At 45.3% G+C, this 24443-nt stretch overlaps 9 protein-coding genes across 9 annotated transcripts; 5 read left to right on the top strand and 4 right to left on the bottom strand.

Annotated features, from left to right (window-relative positions):
* Positions 1 to 356: 356 nt before the first annotated feature.
* CABS01_09686 (uncharacterized protein) lies at positions 357 to 506 on the top strand (the record flags this gene model as incomplete). Its single annotated transcript, XM_060543043.1, has 1 exon — positions 357 to 506. A coding segment is annotated over one exon (150 nt), but the record flags the coding sequence as incomplete, so codon positions are not given.
* A 453-nt stretch (positions 507 to 959) lies between these two features.
* CABS01_09687 (uncharacterized protein) lies at positions 960 to 1142 on the top strand (the record flags this gene model as incomplete). Its single annotated transcript, XM_060543044.1, has 1 exon — positions 960 to 1142. A coding segment is annotated over one exon (183 nt), but the record flags the coding sequence as incomplete, so codon positions are not given.
* A 4896-nt stretch (positions 1143 to 6038) lies between these two features.
* Positions 6039 to 6656, top strand: CABS01_09688 (uncharacterized protein; the record flags this gene model as incomplete). Its single annotated transcript, XM_060543045.1, has 2 exons — positions 6039 to 6337; positions 6488 to 6656. Coding segments are annotated over 2 exons (468 nt in total), but the record flags the coding sequence as incomplete, so codon positions are not given.
* A 453-nt stretch (positions 6657 to 7109) lies between these two features.
* Positions 7110 to 7543, bottom strand: CABS01_09689 (uncharacterized protein; the record flags this gene model as incomplete). Its single annotated transcript, XM_060543046.1, has 2 exons — positions 7110 to 7433; positions 7490 to 7543. The coding sequence occupies 2 exons, from the start codon at positions 7541 to 7543 to the stop codon at positions 7110 to 7112; spliced, it is 378 nt and encodes a 125-aa protein (XP_060399744.1).
* Positions 7544 to 8576: 1033 nt separating this feature from the next.
* CABS01_09690 (uncharacterized protein) lies at positions 8577 to 9702 on the top strand (the record flags this gene model as incomplete). The annotated part of the gene is made up of 3 exons (XM_060543047.1): positions 8577 to 8827; positions 8878 to 9577; positions 9637 to 9702. The coding sequence occupies 3 exons, from the start codon at positions 8577 to 8579 to the stop codon at positions 9700 to 9702; spliced, it is 1017 nt and encodes a 338-aa protein (XP_060399745.1).
* A 5445-nt stretch (positions 9703 to 15147) lies between these two features.
* On the top strand, positions 15148 to 15507 carry CABS01_09691 (uncharacterized protein; the record flags this gene model as incomplete). Its single annotated transcript, XM_060543048.1, has 2 exons — positions 15148 to 15205; positions 15263 to 15507. 2 exons carry the CDS (start codon positions 15148 to 15150, stop codon positions 15505 to 15507), a joined length of 303 nt encoding a protein of 100 aa, XP_060399746.1.
* Positions 15508 to 15675: 168 nt separating this feature from the next.
* Positions 15676 to 17284, bottom strand: CABS01_09692 (succinate-semialdehyde dehydrogenase; the record flags this gene model as incomplete). Its single annotated transcript, XM_060543049.1, has 3 exons — positions 15676 to 16678; positions 16735 to 17210; positions 17261 to 17284. 3 exons carry the CDS (start codon positions 17282 to 17284, stop codon positions 15676 to 15678), a joined length of 1503 nt encoding a protein of 500 aa, XP_060399747.1.
* Positions 17285 to 17752: 468 nt separating this feature from the next.
* On the bottom strand, positions 17753 to 19588 carry CABS01_09693 (cytochrome P450; the record flags this gene model as incomplete). The annotated part of the gene is made up of 4 exons (XM_060543050.1): positions 17753 to 18180; positions 18252 to 18860; positions 18914 to 18982; positions 19051 to 19588. The coding sequence occupies 4 exons, from the start codon at positions 19586 to 19588 to the stop codon at positions 17753 to 17755; spliced, it is 1644 nt and encodes a 547-aa protein (XP_060399748.1).
* Positions 19589 to 22565: 2977 nt separating this feature from the next.
* CABS01_09694 (uncharacterized protein) lies at positions 22566 to 23012 on the bottom strand (the record flags this gene model as incomplete). Its single annotated transcript, XM_060543051.1, has 3 exons — positions 22566 to 22730; positions 22782 to 22884; positions 22954 to 23012. 3 exons carry the CDS (start codon positions 23010 to 23012, stop codon positions 22566 to 22568), a joined length of 327 nt encoding a protein of 108 aa, XP_060399749.1.
* Positions 23013 to 24443: the final 1431 nt, after the last annotated feature.

Consider the following 24443-nt stretch of genomic DNA (forward strand, 5'->3'; position numbering starts at 1 on the left):
TAATAGCTAAAAAGATTAGTACTAGCTTAATTAGAAAAATAACCCCTAAGCTTATTATAGAAATTTATAGTATATTAATATATAGTTATTAAGGAGTTACTAAAACGTAGAAACGGATTTATTAATATTATAATAAATCTACTATACGCGCTAAAATTATAAAAGTAATTAAAGACTATATAACTTATAAAAAAAGTAAGAATAGCCTATATAAACCTTATAGCGAGCTATAACTATTATAATTACTAATAAAAGTATAGTAATTAATTATATAGGATTTTATTATTAAACTACTAAAGTCTAGAGAACTATTTATTAAAATATAGTATAATAATATCTTAGTTATAGTCGACCGACTTATTAAGTTTACTTACTTTATTCCTTATAAAGAATTTAGTACCGTAAAAAACTTAGTATACGTATTTATTAAGATTATATTTTTAAACTACGGTTTACTAAAAGAAATTATTTTTAATAAAAATAAACTATTTATTTTAAAGTTTTAGAAATTTTTAATTTCGTAACTTAGTATAGACTATAAACTATCGATATTATTTTATTTATAAACCGATAAATAAATAGAAAGGATTAACTAGATCCTCGAAATATACTTTTATTATTATATAAACTACGATTAGGATAATTAGGTAGTACTCTTATTAATAGCTTAGTTTATATATAATAGTATAGTTAGTAAAAGTATAAGAGAATCCCCGTTCTACTTTAACTACGGATTCTAGTTAATAGTATATAGAGAAGTATAATAAGGACTATAAGCTATAAAAACTATAATAAACGTAAATAAACTTAAAGAGATCTATAAATAAGCCTTATTAAACTTCGAGTTTATATAATAATATATAAAAAAAAATATAGATAGATTAAGGATTAGAGGACTATTTTTAAAAAAGGGGGATAGCGCTTATCTCTTTTGTTATAATATTAAAATAAAATAACTAAGTAATAAGCTAGACTATAAAAAACTTAAACTTTTCGAAATTATTAAGAAAATCTTACTAATTAATTACGAATTAAGATTACTAAATACGATACGATACTATCCTATTTTTTATATCTTACTACTTAAGCTTATATTAAGAGGTTTATATATAGAAAATTATATTATTATTAAACTAAACTAACTAGAATACGAAGTCGAACGAATTATTAATTATAGAGTTAAGAATAAAATACGAGAATTCCTAATTAAATAAAAAAACTACGGATATAAAGAGAATATATAAGAACTATACGATAATTTTTAAAACGCCCAATAGCTTTTTAACGATTATAAAAGAATAACTAAGCCCTAGAAGGCTCGTTCGTAACTAAAAGCCTTAAATCTATAAATCTAGTACTAAAAAAAGACTAATTAGTCTCGTTTAGAGTACCCTAAGTAGCTAGGTCCTTTATAATACGTATCTTTTACGTTTCTAAGGATTTCTCTTTAGCCTCCTACTCTTTAACTAACTATATCTTATAATAAATAAAATCCGAACTACGCTCCTTAAAAAATCGCTTTTACCTTCTTAAATAAGATAAATAACTAAGAGTAGTTATAAGCTAAGTTTATAAGACTTTTAGAGCCTTTTTAGCCTCCTATTCTTTAAACTCTATCTTTTTCTATTCCTTAAAATAACGATTTATTATAATAAATTAGTATTTTATAGAAAGGATAAAAAAAAAAGAACTTATAAGCGTTTGCTATATTATTACTATTATAATTTAATAAACCCCGAGTAGCGTACTTATTATAACGCTTAGAATTTAATAAGTCTATTTTATATACTTAGTTATATTAAAAATAAAGAGAGTATAGTATTACGTTATAACCCCTATACTTAATAAAAATACTAAAGGCCTTACGATTATACTTAATCTTATTACTATAACTTTCGTAAAGATCGGATTTTTAAATACGACTTAATATAGTATTAGAATATTACGGAAATAAACTTAACGGACCCTAACCTAGGCTATAACTACTTATTTATAAATCTACGGGACTAGACCTTAAGAAAAGAAGCTAATATTATAACTTAATATATATAACTAACCTAGAGGCTAGCTTACTAATTGCGGTAACTAAGTATACTATATATATAAATAAAATAGGGATACGGCTACTCCCTATAAAATAGAAAAATTATAAATAAGTTATATATTAATAAAATAAGGATTATTTTAGATTAAAATAATTTAATATAACTTAGGGGCTAAACGATTATTTTAAATTAGAATAATTAAGAACGACCTAAGGGATAAAGGATATATTTAAAAATAAAATTTATATATAATATAAACTTAAGCCGGGCTTAAAAATAGACTTTTATAGCTTCTTTAGTAATTAACTTAGTATTAGATCTTACGATCGCTTTTAACTATCTTTACTAAGAACCCTTTTAATAAGATTACGATTAATTACTAAAGCCTTACCTACTTTATAACTTATAGATATAGTTTTAAAAAAGCTATTTACGACTATAATACTATTTACTTAGTACTTATAGCCTTAACTTTTACTAATATACTTATTATAACTAGCTAGCCGTAATATTATATAGTAGTTAGATTATTAAGTTAACGTATTACTTATTAATACTATTACGGACTTCTTTTATTATAAAAATATATTTTAACCCGTCGTTTAGAATAGCGAAGTTTAAAATCTCCTTTTATAGCGTCTCTTATTTAATATAAGCTTTTATATTAAAAAGCTCTTATTTAGTATAATTAATAGCCTCGGTAAGTACGTTTTTAATTTAGATCTCGTTAACTTAGCTACTATTAAGCTAAATAGATATTCTATATTATAAAAAGGCCTAGCTAATTATTAAGCCCTTCTTATAGGCTAATTTAGTAACTACTATCTCGACTATTTTAATAACTATTATTCTCTTTATACCCGTCTCTTATTTAAACTCCTCTTACTTATTTAGCGCTTTCTCTTCCTTATTAAATACGTAAGCATCGGTTATTTCTAAAAACTACTACTTAAAGGGCTTATTAATTACGGTATTAAAAAGTTAAAAGAGGGAAGTAGTCCCTAGTAGTATAAAGTAGGGCGTAATATAATACTAACGTAATAGTACTAAAATAGAATTTATTTTATAAAAAGAAACGATATTTATAATTAATAAGTACTCGTCTCTCTTAATTAGCGCTATTAATTCCTCTTTAATCTATTTTTTAAATAAGTACTTATTATTATAGGCCGTCTTATTAAACTTAACTATTACTCCTTTTATATATAATAGGGCCTTTTTTTTTAAAATTAACCCCTTTCCTTTGCGGGCTTATTATAGAATATTATTTTCGGTTTAATTTATTATATATTATTAACGAAGATATAGAGTATTAATATAGCATATTACTTACCCTAATTATTATAGTTGCTCTTATTAACTACGGTTTTAGCCCCGATATCGTTATATATATAACTATCTAAGTATTTAAAAAGAACTAAGGTCTCGTTAAAGTTAAGAATTTATAAGTTAAAAAATCGATAAGCTAGACTCCTAAATATATCTCCGAGGTTAGACCGCTTTACTATTATTAAAGCTATTTAGTTAACTTATTAAATAAAAAAAAAAAAGCTATTAATAATTTTAAAGTACTTAGTAAGTAACTTAGTTACCTATTTAGTAAGTCGACGTTAGGTAATTCGTATACAATTTTAAAAACTACGAAACTAATTAGAGAAAAAAATAAAAAAATATTTATTATTTAGATTCTGCTTAATAAAAATCTACTTAGCGTTCTTTTTAAACTAACTAGTATTAATAAGCTTTCCCTTACTTCGTTACTAATAAAAGGCGCTATAAAACGCTATTTCGAGCTTTAGTTACTATGAGTAGTAAGCATAGTTAGAGGACTAATTAATAATTAACTCGCAATTTTAATACTAAATAATAACTGTACTTCAAGGGACTTTAAACTAATTTATAGCTTTTTAGTATATAGGACGTTTATATATCCCTAATAACTCGGTCTTGCCCTAGTATAGCTATAATAAGCAGACTACCTCCTTATTAGTCTTTTTAATACGGTAATATTTAAAAAATATAAAGAGGTTAACTTTAGTTTAGTAAGTATAGTAATAAGGGCGCCGCTTAACTAAGTAACTTCGTAATATATATTTTCGGTTTTTAATAGGGGTAAAAGTAGGCCCGCAGTGCTTAGCTACTAAAAGTATAATTAGCTCTTTTATTATATTTATATTTTTCTTAATAAGGGCCCGTCGTAAGGGTATCGTAGGTATTTAACGAGGCCCGTAGTAGAGGTATAATTAGAGGTATAATTAATAGTATAATTAATAATTAAATTAGTAATATAATCGGTAGAAGTATAAGTAGTAGTAGGCCGTAGTAAGTAGCTAGGTTAATTACTGGGCTACTAGCCTGGGCAGGAGCTAGAGGTGGGTAGAGGTAGGTCGAAGTGGGTAGTTAGGTAAGAGCAAAAAATAGAAAATAATCACTTACTACCTTCTATATACGGTATAATCGATTATATAATCGAATATAATTAACCGCCCGAAAAGGTTTGGTATAGGAAGCTAGTAGGGTTGGCACGGGCTAACGCAAGTTTGAAGTGCTCGAGTTTCTACGGTAGCTTTCGTTGTCGCCGTCGAAGGATCGTAGGCTGCAAGGGGAGCCACTGAGGGCTTGACAAGGTTGGTGACGATGCTCGTCCCGTGGCGCGCACCGGTCCAGTACCAGGAAAGCGTCATGTTCGTCCCGCCAGTTCAGTCGGAATCTTGGCTGCGGAAAGAAGCATGCTGGCATGGTTTGGCAGTGGTAGTATGCGAGTGAGACGGCTGTGCTGGTCACTAACGGCACCAGATTTGTTCAAGGTGCACACAGCCACCACAGCCTGCTTCTCAGTCGGACCAACCGATGCAGCCAGGCCTTGTTTCGTGCAGGTGGATAGCAAAAGAAGCTTGACATTTCATCACTTCAAACAATGACGAGGGGAGCGGGGTGCGTTTCTCTGCAAGGTCTGCAAGTGCTCCGAGAGGCTCAATCGATTCCATCGCATCGAATCGTGTCGCAGTGCAGCGCATTACATCGTGGCAGCAGCAATTGGAGTTGGAGTTGACATTGAGGGGGAGAGGAACTGGATGGAAGCTGCTGGGAGGTGAAAGCTCCGACCACCTGTTTTTTCCCCGGGCCGTCGCACAAACTCTTGGAGACAACGATACGTACCTCATCATGTCCACACCGCTCCCTTCCAGTTTTCACCTTCCGAATCCAACCGCCGCCAGCAGGCACCAGTCGCATTCTGCCTTAGGTAAGAACAAAATCCCCCAGATTCCCTTGATGACTAATACGGGCTCGAGGTCACCCGATGCGGCTCACCCTAGACTTACCGAAGGTACGTATCTCAGTACCTTAAACGTCTGCCTGGACGGCCGTCATCTTGACAGAGCTCAGATTCCCACCTGTTTGTAGCCGTCTCTGCTGGGTCTTGACAGCCTGTTACAAAACGAATTGGTCGAGGTTCCAGGCTCATAGGACTTGTCCACAATCAGCTTCTCGTACATGGCAGGCTCATCGCTCATTGGCTCGTGGCCCGCGTCACCTCAAGACACCCACCACACCAGACGCGTCAACGCATCCAGGCACTCTCAAGGACTACCTCCGATCCTTCGCCGGCTCGCTTCTTTGAATCCAGTCATTACAGTCATATTAAACTCGCCACCAGTTGCCTAGCGATAGACGCGGTAAAAATTGCGTATCCGGAGGTCGACTACTTCCACTTCCACCTGAGCTGAATCAACAGGATCTGAATCGATGTTGCGATGCATCATGCCTCCTCACACGACCTGATTATCTCACCCCCGGATCTCCGAGAAATAGGTGGCCGGAGGGCTCCCGACCAGCTGACCGCGAGAATTCCCACAAGGCTGTAGGATCTGCTTCCCTGAACCCCCTCACGTCTTTCTTGCACAGTGCCTGGCACACACAGCCAAATATCGCAACCACCAGATTAGCTTCTCGGCCCCCATTTGGGGGCCGTTTCGATGTAGCCCATCGGAGGCCGCTCGGAGAGACTGGAATTCGCTGGAAAATATCTTCTTGACCCCGTGTTCTGAACATCCTTCTCTCATTCCAGTATCAAGAAATCGAACCGCTTGTGTCACCCACAATACACATAGCCGCGCGGAAAGGTCGCTACATCATCATCAAATAATTGGTGGCGTTCAACCAACCCTCCCCAGCCTTACGAGGCAGATTTACTACTCCGAAACGGACTTACCCATCACTAATATCATTCGCCAGACTCAAACACCCACATTTAAGGCTGCTGCGAGTCAGGCCGGGTCTTCCGGGGCAAAGTACTGTACACGCACAAACTTGCGAAATGCTCGGCGTTCTTGGCTCGTGCGTTCTGCTAGGAACATGGTCTCTGATTGATCCGTTTCAAGACAGGGAACCCAGACTATTCTCGTCCCGACTGTGTTATGCAGATGAACTGACTTCCCCAGAATGCTTCTGGAAGGCTGTCTACTGAAGACTCATCCTCGTCACAGCGTCGTACGAACTATTGACAGTCAAGAGGCTTGTGATGGGTTACGCCATGCCATCAATGCCGTGACACGCAACACGACAAAGCTTGCGCGCTTACCCGCATTATCAGTACTACATCTCATTTAACCTAAGCTCGAAAATGCCTCGCTCTCGCAGTTCTGGGTCATTGACATGACCGAGATACCGAAGTTTGCGTAGCTCTTCACGCCGCGGCGTCCGTTCTCGGTCCTTGTATGCCCGCGAGCTACTGTAGACTCTTCCAGGTACTGTATAGCCTTGCCGTGGTGCTTCGGAAGTGCCTACTGGCGTGAGAATAGCGGAGTGGAGGCTTCTTGTGGGTTTCCAAAGTATGAACCTGACGAACTTTCTAGCCTTCGATCATGCGAAGTGGAAGAACGCCATGCCGAACGGCGCTTCGTGCCTCGTCACTTATCCATGTATTAATACCACCCCGCGAGAAAGATTGTCTCTTGCCTGACCCATGCTTTTCACTTCGTACAGAATTTGATGCTTGTATTACCTCTGCCTCCCAAACTGCCTACGTGAGCTACATCCCCACCAAACAACCCAGCCATACGCCTATGCCTTGGCTTTCCCTGTGATAGACTGCCTTGGAGCGAGGTTGAAAGTGCCATCGGCTCTCTTCACTCGAGGGTTCGTTTTCGTCGGCGTCAGCTCGTCACGCTTCTCTTGGACTGCTTCTTCGGCGCGTTTCTCCTTGAAGGGGCCTGCATCATCATCATCCGAGTCCATTCTGGCTTGCTTCGTTTGTGTCTGTCGTGGAACCAGATTGAAAGTTCCGTCTGCTCTCTTCACTCGAGGGTTTGTCTTGGTTGCCTCCAGTCCCTTCTTGCCCACAATTTCATCGCGTTCAACGAGTGGCATCCCCGCATTGGGGAGCGACTTGAACAAGAGTTAGTCAGGCAGTTTTGGTGGAGCAGACTGGAATCACAACTTACGGCTACTACAGCGCCTGCGCTAGCAAGAATAAGAAGAGTCGATGTGAACTTCATGATGATGATTGGAGTGAGTGGGTTCTTGCTAGGAGCAGTTACTAGAAGTTCGATGTCGAATCGAGTGGATTGTGAGTGGACAATTGCCAAACGGACCAAACAATTCAAGGCCTAGCTGGTTGGGCCCCGGGTAGTGTGATGGCTAAATACAACAAAACCACGAGGGTTGACTCTTGGCGCCTACCCCGAGTGGTCGATGCGCAAGTTGTTTGTAGAAAGCCTCACTCTTGTGCCAAAGCGCCGTATCGCTGAAACGGCATTGGTGGGAGGAACGCGTACGGCACCGTGCATTGTAGGCCATCTTGGCTACGACTGGGTCAATAGTCGTGGAAACATACAGCGTAATGCCGGTAAATTCTTCGAAATAGCGTGAAGTTTAATGGCAATTGTCGCCGGGGGCTTTCCAAGCTATTGGGAGGCGGAATTTTGAGGTTATGCTGTGTGGCTGAGACTTCAATCCTGACGGCAAATCCATTCATTCGGCATAACATGGAAAAGGGGCATGGCATGCAATGAATGTCTCAAGCGTAACTGACTCAATTACATCAACCCACTTGGACGATCTCCCGAACACTGGACTCTCCGCCTTGAACTCAAAGTGTCAGCGTTTAGCCGGACTGCGTCCTGGTGCATCTTGAAAATCGAGCCAACGAAATGCTCTCGTTGAACACGGATGAACCGAGGCGTAGTCTGATGTTTTGTCGCCGTCAGAAGACTGACTCGTGGCGGGCATTTTTGGTGAGATTTCGTAGAAACGAGGCCACTACGGATCGACGACGGTTTCAGGTACGCTGTTTCAGTAAAGAATGAAGGTCAAAGTCTATTCCGATGATGTTGTCAAGATCAGATGGCTGTTCATGGGGCCAGATGGTCTTTCAGCCCGCGGTAATTCGGTGGCAGTGAGTGGCAATACTGCTTGGCCTTATCTCCTTGGACCTTGGTGATTGTTGTGCAATACAGGATTCAAGACCTGTGTTTGAGTTGACCCTGTAGAGCGATTACCATTGTAATATCGACACGGATACCACATACAATGGCGGCTCTGAAGCCCGTCAACCAGGGGATATGGTCTTTTCCAAGATTCCTTCCCTTCTTTATCCCGGTAGTTTCCCTTTACTTCCTGACGCCGATTCTGAACGAAACATGGTCATCCTGGGTACTATCTCGAAGCGATACTCACTTAAGCGAGCTTAGTCGGGCATCATTGTCAGAAAAGTCATGGTTGAGTTCAGTCCAAAAGAGACATGAGTGGATGAGTGTGAACAAAGACTACGACTCGATACTGTCAGTAGAGTGTTTCCGGGTCGCAGTATCAATATCTGATTGTCAACTAGGTTTACAGCAAGAGATGAAAGTCTCCGCTTCTGGTATACCATCTGGGACCTGTTCCCAGCAACCTACACGTGTCCCTGGGATGTCCAACGAGTCGGCAAACTCGGCGATGGGGGGAAGTGGATATGCGGAATGAGTAAATACGAAAGGGCGAAACCTAAACCTAGAGTTTCAGAGAAACCTATTCGCATCTACAGCTTTGGTATTGGAGATGACTCCTCTTTCGAAGCGGAGATGCTCAACCGCTCCAGCGCTGCTGAGATGTACGGTTTCGACGACACAGTCGACGGTTGGGGCAAGGGACTGGAGGCGTTTTCAAACCGGACGCACTTTTTCAAGACGGCTGTCGCAGAGTACGACTACTACGATGAAAAGGAGAAGACAGAGTTTCTCTCAATCAAGAGCATCATGAAGAAACTGAGGCACGATTACGTGGACCTGATCAAGATGGATATCGAAGGGGATGAGTTTCCAACATTGGAGTCATTTTTGGGAGACTATGCGAAAGGTGGTGAGCTTGAGGGCAAGGAGGTTCCAGTTGGTCAGATGGTGATTGAGATTCATGTGCCGGAAAAGGGACCCAAGATCAGTCAGTTTGCGGAGTGGTGGGAAAGGATTGAGGAGGTTGGCTTCAGGCCTGTTTGGAGCGAGGCAAATCTCCTCGCTGTCACGGTGGGAGATGGAAAGCCGTGTTGTTTTGAGGTATGCCATGCCAGAACCTTTTGATCATCTCTTGCAGTTGACTAACCCTTCTTTGACAGTACACTTGGATAAATAAAAGAGACAGGAGAGGCGTCATCTGGGATAGAGGAAACGAAGCTCTATGATAACATCTTGCAACAACATGATGTAATGGAACTCTAGGGTAATGTTGGAGAATCCGTAGCTCACATATCAACAAAACTACTGGCACTTTAGAAGTCTATTCAAATAGAGGTGTATTCGAAAGTACGATGACTCTCATTGCTTTCCGCCATTTACTAGAGCAACGCAGCTCTCTTGACTATTCGCTATGCTCTTTTCTTTCGTCTCTTTCTCCTCATCCGTAGGCAAAGGAATCCAAGATGGGTCAAAAGACCTGAAGTATCGATTCATCGTTTCGTTAAGAGACTCGGGAAACGGGTATGCACGACTAATGGCGTTGAAAGAGGCAGGGGTGGAGGGAAGGGTCGGAGGGAGGTTAGGTCCCTTACCTTCGACTTGTCGAGGTTGGCTGGACGCAGTACATCGTCAGTATCTAAATCCAAGAAATTGTAATTGCTGTAGAGAATATTGGTTTCACCTTTCTTTCGAATTCGAATTCATTCTCAATGAGTGATTTGACCGAAGCTTAAGATTGTATCAAGGTTGATGTGACGGTATCGTGGCCCGGTAGTTCACTTCTGACCAACCTGCTCTCGACATTGGATTGGGCTTTATATCTCTCACTCGAACTAAATTGCTGTTTTAAATACCAGGGACTCTCGAAATGGTCTGCATTGTTGGTTGGAGAGGACTCAAAAGGACTCTTTCTCTTTGTCGGATGGATGTTCCACAAGCAATTGTGAGTCCTCCTGAGTTAAGAGGACTCAGGCTTAGCGTCAAGCTTCCCACTACCAAATATCATATGCAGCTCGGAACTTCATTCATCCCCAGCAAAGATCTTGAGATCATCTGCAATAAATCTAGCGGAGCTATGTAAGTGCATGGACTAGCCATGGTTCCTGTGTTACATCGCTGTGTTGGCGACTCGAGATCTTGCAACTGATTTCTCAAGATAATGCAGGATTGACATAAAATGTCACTTAGCGGCGGTGCAAAAGCCTTGTTTGAAAACCAGGATCTCGGAGAAGCTTCTAGTCGGCTCAACCCGTGCACGTGTGCCCCGTTGGTGTTCCCAACGAGATCACCAATGACAGGGCAGTGTTGTGTCTGAGTGGTCCATACCCTCGTTCAGCTGGAATTTTGAGTCCTGCCTTCGGTGTGACATTCAGTCCGCATACTGTCTAATTGGTGGTAGATGGTCTTGGCATCTGCAAGCCACAGGACTCTTATTTGCCTGCAGATCCTGAGTCCGCCCAAACAACACAGTACTTAACCGCCAACCTCTCCCCTCAGGCACCGTCTTTCGTTTCTTTCAAAGCCTGTCAAGATCTAGACACCTTTTTCTTTCTTCTGTAAAGTAGACTCTCCTGCTTTACAGGACACTTTTATCCCGTCACTCTTGCCTTGCAAAAGGCGCTACCCTCCTTGTTTACCATTTCTGCCCTCAGAGGCCGCCGTCCGTCAGAAAGACGGCGGCCTTTTGACGGGAACCGATCGATCCTCGAAGGGTTTGGTGTGGAATCCTTTCCCCCGAAACACTCGTCGACTTTGATTGCGACTCGCCACCCCTTTATGGCAGCCGAAGTGAGCCACGCTCACATCCCAGCTCGGGGCAGTCAAGGGCCTGGGATATCACATGTATAACATCACCCAGACCGCCAGACCTTTTCGATTCCCATGACAACGATTTCATTGGGTATGTCGATGGCTGTCTAAACGCAACTTTGCTCGACCAAATCGAGCGCGATGAATTCATATTCGAGCAATTCTCGAACTTTACAACATCCTCGCTATTTGAGGAAAATAGCAACACGCCACTGCGTTTACCAACTTCGCCATTCGAAGACAACAGACACAAACCTGTCAAATCATCGTGCCATTCACGAAAGAGATATACATGCCAACACAGCAGTTGCAGCTATTCCTGCGACCTGCCCAAAGATATGCGAAAGCACCGCCTCAAGCACAACAAGCCGACACAAGAAGAGCGCTACGCCTGCCCAAATAGCGGCTGCAAGAAGAGATTTCCCCGAAAGGATAATTGCCTCCGACACACACGGGAATATTGCAAACATTCGTTTCCGTGAAACGACTAGAACTGCCATCGATCTACGCAAGGCCATAAGCCTGTTGAAGAGGCATCTAGCATTTATACATTACTGGACGAACCTTGATAGTAATGTAACGTATGAGATCCGGTGGAGGGGGGGGGGGGGGGTGCAGTGGGGCTTACAACTAATGTACACCGACGACACAATATACCGAGCGTCACATCCCGAATCCTCCAAACGAATGTCATTCTTGATAACCAGTTGCGTTGCTCGATTTTGGTGATCATCAAATGAGGCTGCAACTGCCTATGCAGCCTCATCTAATGATCACTGAAATCGGATAAGGTCAGTGGCCTAATTGAGAGTGTTATAGACTATAGGCGACATGGTCAAAAGACTACAACTATCTAAGAAAAGATGTAATTACTGGAGCAGTTTGCGAGCCTAGATCTATCAAATACATTCGCTCATCGAACGGACCCGAATTGTTTGTAATTCTTTGCTTGGGAATTGAACGAGAACAGGAAACCATGTGTTTTCTCTCGTACATGTGATCCAGAGTGATCAGTAACCGCCTTGCCAATATCGAGCAGAGCCTGGACGAAATCTCGGTCCAGACTAGTGAGGACTAGGTGATAGGACATAGTCGACGCCCCTAATCCACCGGACGGCTTGGCTTGACATGTTGCTGCGCGGTGTCTCGCCCCCGGACGCGGTCTGTCCATCATCAGCCTCGTCGTTTGGCGTCATCGTTCAGTGCTTTAGCCATCGTCTTGACTGCTCTAAAGCGCCGCTGTAAGTCAAGAGGAAGAGAGAAAAGGCAGCGTAAGACGTCTTCGAGGATCACCACAAGTACTCAAGACTAATCAGAGCTGTGGTTCTGTAGCCATACCAAAGTGCTTGAACGGAAGTTGGACGACGTTATGTCGCTTCTGAATCGTGACCGTGAGCAATCAGCTCGAAACAGTCAGGCTTCACACGGTCACCCATCGCCATCGATCAATCTCCATTCGACATCGCAAGCTGATTCAGACGACTCTTTTTAGCCATTAATTCCAGCCGCAACTCCGGTCGAGTTGCTTCAAGGAATATTGACAATCATCCCAGGGTATCGAGTCACCTTGCAAGAAGCCAACATGGGTCTTCAACTGTACATGTCCGACATGGTTCCTCAATTTCCATTTGTTCCGTTACCCGTCTGCGATGCACAAGAACTATACAGAGACAAACCGCTGCTTTTGGAGACAATCGTTGGGACATGCAAGCCTCCTGAAGGCGAGCTAACCGAAGTGTTCAAGAGATGGTTTCGGCAACATATCGCGCACCGAGTGGTGGTCCTGCTTGAGAAGAGCTTGGAGATCTTACAATCTTTGCTGGCATTTTTCGCTTGGTGAGAAACTCTGAGTCAATTCCGAGATATTTCTGATAACTAATGTTGATCTTAGTAAGGTATATTTAGGAACGATATACATCATTTCGCGACATCCTTCGATACAAGCCTGATGCACCTCGCCCGAGGACTAACAGAAGACTTGGAACTGACGTCCCGACCTCTCGACGTCGACCTCCAGATCAATTGTCGAGAATGCTGCGCATTTGAGAGACGATCTCGCGCTGTGTTGGGGCTCCCTACATCAATTCTGTGTAAAAATCTGCCAGGTATCTCAAGTATCGTTCCGCTCTCTGAAGCTTATCGTGATAATGTCCCTAGACTTGGCAGCCTCCTGGGCCGGTCCTCTCGATTGGACTTTGCACGTTACTTTGTTGACTGCTGTGAAATACTGTCAAACGACAAGGAGCTACCAACCGACTCCTTGCTAGTGCATTTAATAAGAGTGAGAAAAATTGCTCTCAAGTCGATGATATTTTCGGGGAAAAGAACGACTCTCAGGGTGGTAAACCATTTGATGGCCTTCATGCCATGATTATTGCCAACGTCCAGAAGGAGCTTGAATCATTCGCTGGTTTCTTGCCAACCCATCTTCGTTCAAACAGGATGCCCCGTTTCTGTCTTAAGCGTGACTTGGATGCCGCTGATAACCTATGACAGACCTTTTGCGCGACCATTGCATGGCCATACGCATCCGGCTGTTCGAACCTGCCATACATGCGAACGGAAATTACGGATTCAAAACAGCCCACCTCAGATCTCGCATCATGTGGCGCTGATTCACAAGCACTCAGGAGCTCCTAAATGCTTTCCTGTCTCTGAGTCTAGAACCATACCCTACTCTCACGTTCGTGTCAATTCTTCATCTGGCACTAGCCAGAATTAAGGCAGCTGGACTTCTAAGTGTGGAGGACCACGATTGGGACCTGGAAACAGCGAGGGCAAATCTAGACTTGGCCGAAACGCTTCAAATATTGAGCGACCGATGCAGTACTATACCTCGCGCCACCAGCTATAGCAGCACGATTTTGAGCAGTCGTCAGCGGATGGCGGCAGCTTATGCCGGAAACTATTCGGGGATCAGAAGCTGATATCTATTCAAGATCGGTTCGACTGATGCTTCTGACGCTCTGCCGATGATGATGGACCCAGCCTTTTTACAGGACAGCGGGGTGGCGGAAGGATACGGCTTTTGGCAGCACCTTTCAGGTTTATCCTACGGAAATTTGCCGAATATTTAAAAGCTTATACGGTCTATTTTAAGTCACTTTAAAAGCTTCTGCCCCACGTGTCCTTGCTACTAGTTAGCTGTTGCGAAACTTGAACAGGACACCTCATTCTTCTTGATACCTATACGTGCTCTTACTTGAACCAAGAAAACTTTCAAATTGTATTTGACGGAGTTGGAAAGGCAATATCTTACTTAGGTCTGGTAGCCGTGGCTTCAGTCTCACCAATTACAACGGCGCGACACTGCGCGAGAAGGCCTAATGTGACATCAACAAGTATTGCGCATATTAAATCCTCAGCCTCAAGTCCTTCCGTAATGTCACTTCTGTCTTCGTATTCTCTTAGAACATCGAAGAATGCATGTTGTGGAGGAACGGTCCGAAGATCTCCCCATCATGCGGCCCAGGGTACCCCAACCAGCATTGTATGAGATTTGTCGGATGATAGACTGGGACCAGGCTTCACACCTTTTTTGCATGATCAACGGCTCGCAAGTACTACGCAGATCCGAAAGACCCGCAAATTGTCATCGTCTCACGGCACGGGCTCCGACATAAAACAAGTATCATGTATCGGGGCGACGTCAATCGTACACATCAGCCAGATTGCTACCCAAGACGACCCTTGGGGTCGCTGCGTGTGCAACCTCAACTTTGCTCATAAACCGCAACTCTTGAGGAGTCGTAGTTAGTTTTCTTGAGCCAAGAAGAAGACAAACCAATAGTTGCATACAATTTGCTGGTTCCGAGGTCTTACTTGCACCCATTTATCCAGATCTTCCTCCTTCCGAGTGCATGATGCGTTTTACCGACATTGCATTCGTATTATTGTTGGTGTCAGAAAGCGCTCTTGCAGGTGAGCTCCAAATCAACAGATGCACTACTCTTCGGTCAAGCTAAAGCAACAAATCAGCACCGAGACCACGAGGCAAACGAGGCGAAGCTCTCGCCATCACATTGATTCCCCGCGAGTTCAGCGACTTTGCGAAACGCAATCAGCCGTCTCCACAACAGATCGCAGCCAACGGACGCGCGTGCGGCAACACCGTACAACAAGGCGTTTGCGATAATGGGAGGTGCGGAAACTTTGTAGCTCCGACTGGCTTCGAAGTAGTACCAGGCGCCGATCCGCAATGTGGAGGAACAAGCCAGACATGACATTGGCTTCGTCTGGTTAGGCGGCCAAGCTGAACCCTTCCTTGGGCTTCTTGGGAAATTTGGATACTTCGACTGTATTTATTGCCCACCGAACATAATTGGTATACTGTACAAAGAGGATGGGCATCGCTACATAGAATGGTTTAAAGCACCCGCAGTATTCCTTCGTCAGTAATGATCCTCCAGAGTCATAGTCACAGTCTTCGAGACGAGGTACTCCTCAATCGCCACGTCCTTTCCAGACTCCTTTCCGTAGCCAGATTGCTTCATACCGCCAAATGGAGACTCGGCTGCCGACGAGTTGCCAGTGTTCATCCCGATCATTCCAGCATCCAAGTTCTCCATCAACCGCCACGTGCGGTCGATATTCTTGGTGAAGAAGTAACTGGCCAGACCCATGCTCGTATCGTTGGCCCACTGCACCGCCTCGTCCTCGGTCTTGAACCTGTACACACCCAAAACGGGTGCAAAGGTCTCCTCGCGACTAAGAAGCATAGACTGCTTCATATCGCGCAAGATAGTCGGCTCGTGGAAGTATCCAGCCTCAAGACCGACTTCGGTTCCCTTTCGGCCGCCGTGTACGACCTTTGCACCTGCCTCTACTGCATCTTTGACGTGAGCTTGGGCTTTGGGGATGGCGCGGGGCGTCGTCAGGGGTCCCATGGTCGTATCCGACTTGGTTCCGTGGCCCATCTTGATCTTCTTGGTTCGTTCGACTAGCTTCTCCAGGAATTCCTCGTAGATCCCGTCTTGGACGTAGACGCGATTGGCTGTGATGCAAGCTTGGCCTGCGTGACGCCACTTTAGTGCAAGCAATTGTTCCAGAGCTTGGTCTTGGTTGCAGTCTTCGAAGATGATGAAGGGGCAGTTTCCTCCGAGTTCCAGGGTCAGCTTCTTGAGGCCCTCGGCGCAATGTTTGGCGATCAGACTGCCAATGTTGGTCGAGCCCGTGAAGGAGACCTTCTTCGTCAGAGGATGTTTGCAAAGAGCCTCTGCTACTTCAGGGGTGTTGTCGAGAGACGTTGTGATGACGTTGAAAACACCCGACCCGAATCCTGCCTTTGTGGCTAGGTGTGCGAGAATGAGGCACGTCAATGGTGTCTCCGGTGACGGCTTCGCAATCATGGTGCAACCTGCTGCCAATGCAGCGCCGGCTTTGCGTAAAATCATTCTAACACGTTGTCAGGACTGCATCTCAACGGTCATGGATTAAAATTGAGTACTCACGCAATGGGAAAATTCCAGGGCACCAGAGCGACAGCTACACCAATTGGCTGCTTCACGACTACGACTCTCCGATTAGGTGCAGACGGCGTCGAGATGTTTCCTCGGATGCGCTCGGCCTCTCCAGCGAACCACCACGTGAAACCCAGCGCATAGTCAAGCTCGCCTTGAGATTCTGCGAGAGGCTTGCCAGACTCGTGGGTGAGAACTTGGGCAATGTCATCTCGATTCTCGCGAATGAGGCGGTCCCACTCTAACAGCTTCTTGGCCCGAGACCTCGGGTTCTCGTAGCGGAAGGTCTGGAAAGCTTCATGGGATGATTTCACCACTGCGTCGACATCGGAACGGTCAAAGTCTGGACTTGAGGCAAAGACTTTCCCAGTTCCCGGGTCCTCGATTTCAAATCTCTTTTTTGAGGATGCCTCCACCCAGGAACCGTGGACGTAAGCATCCGTCTTGAGAAGATCGGGATTGGCGAGCTAATGATGTTAGCAGAGAAGGCGACAAATTTGAAAACTGGAAAACATACCTTGAAAGGCAGATCTTGAGCCATGATTTTGGTTTTTGGAACAGCAACTTCCTTGCAATGTAAATGGAATTTCTAGTCTATACGATATTGATGGGGATGCGGCTGATGCAGGCTCCATATAGGTGCGGAGATATATAGCCGACTTGAATTTCGAGTCCGCCGCGACCCCGCATCTCAAGAAGTGCCTCCAAATGGTGCCGAGTATTCAAGATGACGTCTTTGTTCGACACATAGCCAATTAAGCGGAACACATGTCTTCCAAATTATCGAGAACCTTTGAGGTCCATGCAAGTACCCACTAGTCAGGCCGGTCTTGAGGCGTTTGCAAATCTAGAGAACCGTGAGACGAGCGAAACCCCCCCGATTATTGAACATCATAGCAAGCCCCCCTCTGTAATATCATCTAGTCACTCTACGTCCTCCTATGCAGTCCCAAGTTCCCTCCCAAGTAACAGTACCGCACCTGATTACTGATGCTGGGTATTCTATCGCTCAGCACGTCAAGTCAACCTCATCCGCCCGCCTCCGAATCTCCAATTCCAAGCCGGGATTCAGCAACGGATTGACGCCGTAGTCCGTGATCGAGGTATCGGCCCCGACGGGAAGTTTCCACTCGTACTGGAGTAGGAGATGCACGAGAGCGATCTTGATCTCGTTGGCAGCGAAGAAGCGACCGGGACAAGCATGTTTGCCGTGGCCGAAGCCGAGGTGCTCCGGCAGAGTGCTTACTAGCTGCGACACATTTTCCTTGCCGGGCTCCTCTCGCATCCGGAGGAAACGGTACGCGTCCCACTTTTCCGGCTCCGGGTACACCGCGGCATTCCACTGAGAGTGGGAAGACACGGCCGTGTTCGCTCCCTTGGGGATGAAGGTTCCGTCAGAAAGAGTCACATCCTTGATAGCGATACGTTGCATGCTAGCTGCAAAGACAGGATGTGTTAGACCGTACATCAAAGTAACAGAGGCCGGATGCTATGACGTTTGCACTTACCAAGCTGCAAGGGCTTGATGCGCTGACTTTCCTTGACAACGCTGTCAAGCAGCTTCATGTTGTAGAGAGACGTCTTCTTCCAACCACCCTCTTGGAGCACAGTCCGAACCTCTTTGCGAAGTTCCTCAATGATCTCGGGATGCTTTGCCAGATCGACCAGAACCTGGCCCAAAAGATCGGTAGTTGTATGAATGGCGACCGTCGACAGGAACAGCTGGCTCAAAGCAGGGTCATACGCAGTACCTTTGGACTTGGAAGCCTGCTCGAACCATTCGATGGCGTCTTGGTACACAGGCTCTGGTATGCCCTCGGCGACCGCCTTGGCCTTGAGGACCTTCCGCTCGTCAATGATGGGCTGAATGATCTTGGCGGCTGCCTTGATCTGTCTCCGCGCTTCCTGGCATCCGGGGAGAAACCAGTGGACTATGGGTCGGAGGAATGGAGGATATTCGCGAAGCCGGTCACCCGCAGTAAAGCCATTAAGGGTGTAGTTCTTGGTGATTTCGAGCCAAGCTTCGTTTCGGCAGAGTTCGGTGCCAAGGAAGACGCGGGAAGAGATGCGGGCGATGAAGTGGAGTAGTGTTGCGCGCATGGGAATAGAGTGCCACTCTAGTCAAAGTCAGGGAATCTCTATCTTGTTTGCACGTCTTGCTCCTTTGTACCTTTCTCTGCTGTGAATATCTTCAGGAGGGCCAGGGAGGCCTCTTCAGCTAAAGGCTCAGTGACCTTTGCTATTATTACATCGTTAGCGTCATGGAATGTTGTGAAGACAAGAATGATCCGAGATTATTGCCCGTACCTAGCTGCTTGGTTAGGTCTTTGTTGATGACGACTAGTGTAATGCTGTCATGTCCTCCCTCTGCGAATGCATCGAAGCCAGGATACTTCGTTTGGAAGAACTGGGCCATGGAGTTGTCAGTATCTCTTCGTCTTCTGTCATACGATTCGCATTCAGGGACGGATTTCTTAACCTCTTGAGAGAACGCGGTGAAGCTCAAGTCACTATGGTTGCGAATTTCATTTGCCATCGAGGGAGGCAGCACAATAGTATTACCCATATCCGTGATCATCTGTGTGGGCTTGTTTGGATTCGCGGTAAACCATTGCTGCATCAACTTCCTCGCGTTGAGGAGGTAGTTCCTTTTGGGGCGGCTGTCCGTAAGTTCGAATCTTCTCTTCTGGTTGATTGATGGGGTATTAAGCTTTGTTCCCTGGAGGGAGTAAACAAATATGACGAGTAGGATGGTCGTGAAGAAGTAAGACAGGGGCTTGGCCGAGCCGTCGAGAGTGTATCTCGTTTCTCCCAAGAGAGAGCTTGCGGCTCCAGTTCCGTCCATGACTAGCGGTCTACCCATTAAGAACTAAAGGTCCAAGATAAGATTGACTCTGATTTCCTTGCGATGATGTTGTAAATCAGAAGCATGTCAGGGGAGGTGATGTGGTAGTATTTATAGGAGCTTGAGCATGGTCGTATCCAGGCATTCGAATATGAGTTGACGTCAACGAGGAGCTAGTATGGCACAACGACAAGAGGTGAATACCTTTTCCCCCTCACTCGCCGCTCGGACGGAATAAAAGCATCTTCCCGTAGTCCTACGTGGACCCAAATCAAGTGTCGAATCTAGGGTCACGACAGATCTGGGGCTGCGGGGATGCGTGGCATGCGTTTGATGCAAACACATTGGTCACCTTCCATGACTGAAAGGATCAAGTATATACCTCGTACATTGTCTCAGCTTTGTTAAGAAGGAGCAGCACAACAAGTTTGGACAGCTCCATGTCCATCGCTGCACAGATACTTCCCGCGGTAAGTTCTTCTTCTCCTGTGGACTCTTCCCAACCGTCGTCTCAATATTAGCGCCCGGCTGTTTGAAGATCAATTCCGCTTTGCAGGCATGTCACAAGAATTTAGACTTATGGTGGGAGATCTCGTTGTTCGGACAATGATGTGCTGAACACTCCATCAGCGAGGGCTTTGTGACACTGTCGTTCAAGCTTGGCATTTACAGTTCGTCTTCCCTCAGACGGAACTGATTTCCCGTAATCCGGGGCTTATGATTTGCTCAGAGAGCCGTACCTCGTACACGGATACAACTACAGGTAAGTATGCGATGCAGGATGACATCCGGTCCGCTAGCGCTCTCATGTGCGGCAGGGCTAGGGACGATCCACACGGGATCTCTCCTACGCCAAGCCGCATCGAGCCTCCCGCCGGCATTCATCCAGCTAGGGGCCAGTCATGGCGGCGGTGAAATGATTAGCGGGCGTGGGCGGGGAAACGGGCTACCATCTACGGTGTCTCAGACCTTTCGTCACGAAGCCGATTTTGTCGAAACCGGTGCGGGTCGCCGCTGAATCAGCGGTTCCTCCGGGCTGGGTCGGCGTGCCGGGCGCTCGGCATACTTCCCTATGAATGGTCATAGCCCGAATTACGTTACGTTTGACCGGTCCGTCACGAAAAATCAGCAGTCTGGAAGCTGGCCATCAACCCACCACATAGGTCCGAAAGAGCACAAACTCGGCAGAAACCCATCGCTGCAATAGCTTGTCTCCCATACAAAGTGCCTAGAACCTTTGCGTTTCGCAGGTCAAGCCCACAACAGAGCTGCAAGATTAACGTAAGACCGGGTTAACGGTCCAGCCCGAACTCCGGACCGGATCCGACTGATAGCTCGTTTTCGCATTGCTTGAGATTAAAGTTACTAGTCTTTTCGAGACGATTTCTCTACGACTGCGGATACTGCTACCCATCTCAAGGGCTCATCACTTTGTATTGTAAAATCTTTAAGCTTCCAATCATTGTCTAGGGCGGCTTGTACATTCCTTTTCTGTCCATCGTGAGCAGAAATTAGTGACTCGCTTCCACCATTCTCAGAAGGGGACGTGCGGAAGGGCGAAAAGGCCTGCGTCCGCCAGGTATCCACAGTCCAGGTGCATTGCCTCAGGGAACCATGACAGGAAATTCTCGCCCTAGAGCTCATCGCCTTCGTACCACAATCATTGGGACCGGCGCGTAAACGATCGTCCTGGTGGGAGTTCGCCGCGGATTGAACCCACCCTTCGACAAATATCAGCTGTCAAATCAGTAATCGTTTGTCTGTTCTCACTGAATCGTTGACTGGATAGACATGTTGAAGCCTTGAAGGGTTTGTGCACAGAGTACGGATACGTGAGCAACAACAATTAAGTTTCTGTTCCCATACCCCGTACACTGTAGGGCATCGTAAACGCATTGCGGCGCCGCTAACTTGACTTTAAGATTATGCCTCAAGTATTCCCTGCTGCACTCCCCCAGCAAAGGCAGGCAGCAAGCAACCCCTTGCCAATAATCATTGAGGAAGCATTACTCTGAATCATTGTCCTAACCTCCCTTCCTCCAATGCGAGCATTAGATGCAAATTTCGAGTGTCCTTGAGTCGCATTCAGCAGGCAACAGTTGAGCATGAAAGAGAGTCCGTGATCAAGTGTAAACCCGCCATACAACCAATCGCACTAACTATGAGACGAAGTATCCCACCGCCTTCGAACCAGGCTCGTTCCCTCGATGAGACGCAACATGAATTGCACTGACGACCGTGCCTTTTTGCTAGAATTGATGACGACTTTCAGTGCCGTTACTTCCAGTGCCATTGATCTCAATCCTTGCTGAATCGCTCCCCATTGCTTTAATTAAGACATTCAACTGCTTATTGACTTGAACTTAAAACAGATAATAGACCGTAAGGATGTAAAGCACATGAGCACTTATCAGAATCGGTCTTTTAATATTCAGAAGTGACGCTCCATCTCTAACTCTCATCATAACAACGGTCCAAGTATTTGGCAGAAGACACTGCTCGCCTTGTCAGTGATGGGTACCATCAGAGCAAAGGCTAATTCTAGGAAGCGAAAAGCCGGTTCCACTCTTCAGTGAACTCATCTCAAGCAGCTGAGTGCGCGGTATTACTCCGTACAGCAGGGTCTTAGTTCTTAGACAAGACTCCCTTGGCGCCAGGTGATCAAACTCCTACTTTCCGATGACAAGAGGAGAACATCCATGCTGGCTGGTTGGATGTACAGTTCATCTTTTCTTCTCATTCTTACGCGGGATTTCTTCTTTAATAAGAGGCACATGATATCTCAAAGTAGAAACGAGTTGTATCGCATGGCCTAGTTCCATAGCCGAGTGCATGATGCTCTTCAAGTCACGGAAGCCGTAGTTTATGGCGTAATAGCATCAAAATTGGCCTCTAAGTAGTTGGGCAGTAAAACCAGGTGCAGGCTCTGGCTAAAAGTATTTTGCGATAATTCCAAGATTATTATAACCACCCCAAGTTACAGGTATGCACATATCAAGAGCAAGTGCCACGGTATCCCAGCACCCCTCTCCCATTGCTGGTAACCATTGATGTACCCATAAAGCTTACACGCGGTGAAGAAGTCTTCACCGCTGATCACGTTGCCAGGCTTCTGTATGCACTTGACGCCGTCAAAGGTAGCCTGTTGGTATTGTTAGCCTTTGAAGTCACGTCAAGTGGTAGAGATACTTACCACCGATCCCCAGCGCTCCTCACAAACCGCCTTCGTCCAGTCATTTCTGGGAATCCATCCTTCTGCGGTCAAAAGGCAGCAGTTGTGACTGCTATGGTCCTTGCTATTGGTATGTTTTATCAGCCCCCGTCATTCTTGAGAGGGAGAAGGGGTTTTTAACGAGCACGCTTACCTCTGAGCTCCCTGGATGAGCAGAAAAGCAAGGGCGAAGGTCTTGAGAAAGGCAGTCATTTTGGCTTGATGTCTGATGGTTGCCAATGAGAAAGGAGTAGGATTTCTGCCTAGTGCCATTTCGACATTCAGTGGGCGAGAGTGCCTATTTAAGCTGCATGTGGACATGTCATGTCGCTCATCGCCATCTCTCGTTCTTTCCGCTCCGGCCCGAGGCAATCTCTCCAGTTCACGACCACTCAACTAACGAATGGGTGTTGCTAACTTGTAATTGCAGTCAACAAGGTCCTTCAACGAAAGACAAAGACAAATAGATGATAGAATCATATCACTCATAGCAGTTGCCACGGGACCCCAGTCTGAGGACTCCGGCATCCCACATGGCTTGTAGTGGTCAGACGCCGCTCAGACGCCTGGCAAGTCGTTGCTGGCTCCGCGGGTGCCGTATTGAGCAACCTAGCAGGGGTCCTGATCAATGAGACGACACAATACGATCCTCATATCACAAGTCGAGCCTCTCGGGAAGGCGGCTCAGGGTCGAGACCTTCATTTATTAGAATTTCGAACTCGAGTCGACAAAATACTAGCTGAACGAGGATGCCCTCGGAAAATCATCTTGCAAAATTGTGAATAAGCCAGGCCGAGTTCACAGATTGTACCTCGTTTGGAGATTGACTCAAGTCCTCAGTTGCCACAATAACGTAATCAATTGATGAAGTACCTACGTAGAGTGTCAAAAGGTTACGTAGGTCATTCCAGGATGCGTTCATTGTTCAAGATTCTTCAACACAAATTATGGCTGTTCATAACCCTTAATATCAGCTCTCGGTTCTAAAATACCGATCGACATTGATAGATATGGAAGGCTTGAAAAGCTCAAGCGACGACATACAAGGTCGCTGGTAATGACTCGTGCCGCGAGTCGCTGCAATACACCTGTGTCACGCACCAAGCTTCAGTCTGCTGCGCGGCCACATCAAAGTTCGTCTGAGAGAGCATATGACACTTTCCTACCCAATACTCAGCGTATAAAGAGACTGCGTTTGTCTCTCTGTTGGCTTATCTGCTTGACTTTTGTGGAAAATATGGACCAGGTGCGATCAATGAGGGAACAACTCCTAAACTAGATGTATTGGCGATTGTAAAAGTCTGAGGCAGGCAATTTTGGAATACGTAATGAAAAACATGCATCGCCCAAATTGCTATCGTCATAGCGGAATCACTTCCATAAGATTGTGTCCCGGACTAGTTTCTAGGCTCTACGTTACCGCAACCCAGGTTGCCAAAACGAGCTACAGAGTACGAATGAGAACTGTCGGGTCCGGACCGGATCCGGGCCAGGGTCGGCCGAAACTTTACAACCTGGCCGACTTCACGAACCACCACGCCCGAGCCGTGCTTCTTTCACTCTCACAGGTTGCTTGAGATAATAAACAGCACATTTCTATTCACATATAAGTATATGTGCAAGTGCAAATCGAAGATCGGAGG

The sequence above is a fragment of the Colletotrichum abscissum genome, assembly GCF_030869225.1.
Source record: "Colletotrichum abscissum strain IMI 504890 chromosome Unknown Scaffold_24.1, whole genome shotgun sequence".
In the NCBI taxonomy this organism is placed as follows: domain Eukaryota; kingdom Fungi; phylum Ascomycota; class Sordariomycetes; order Glomerellales; family Glomerellaceae; genus Colletotrichum; species Colletotrichum abscissum.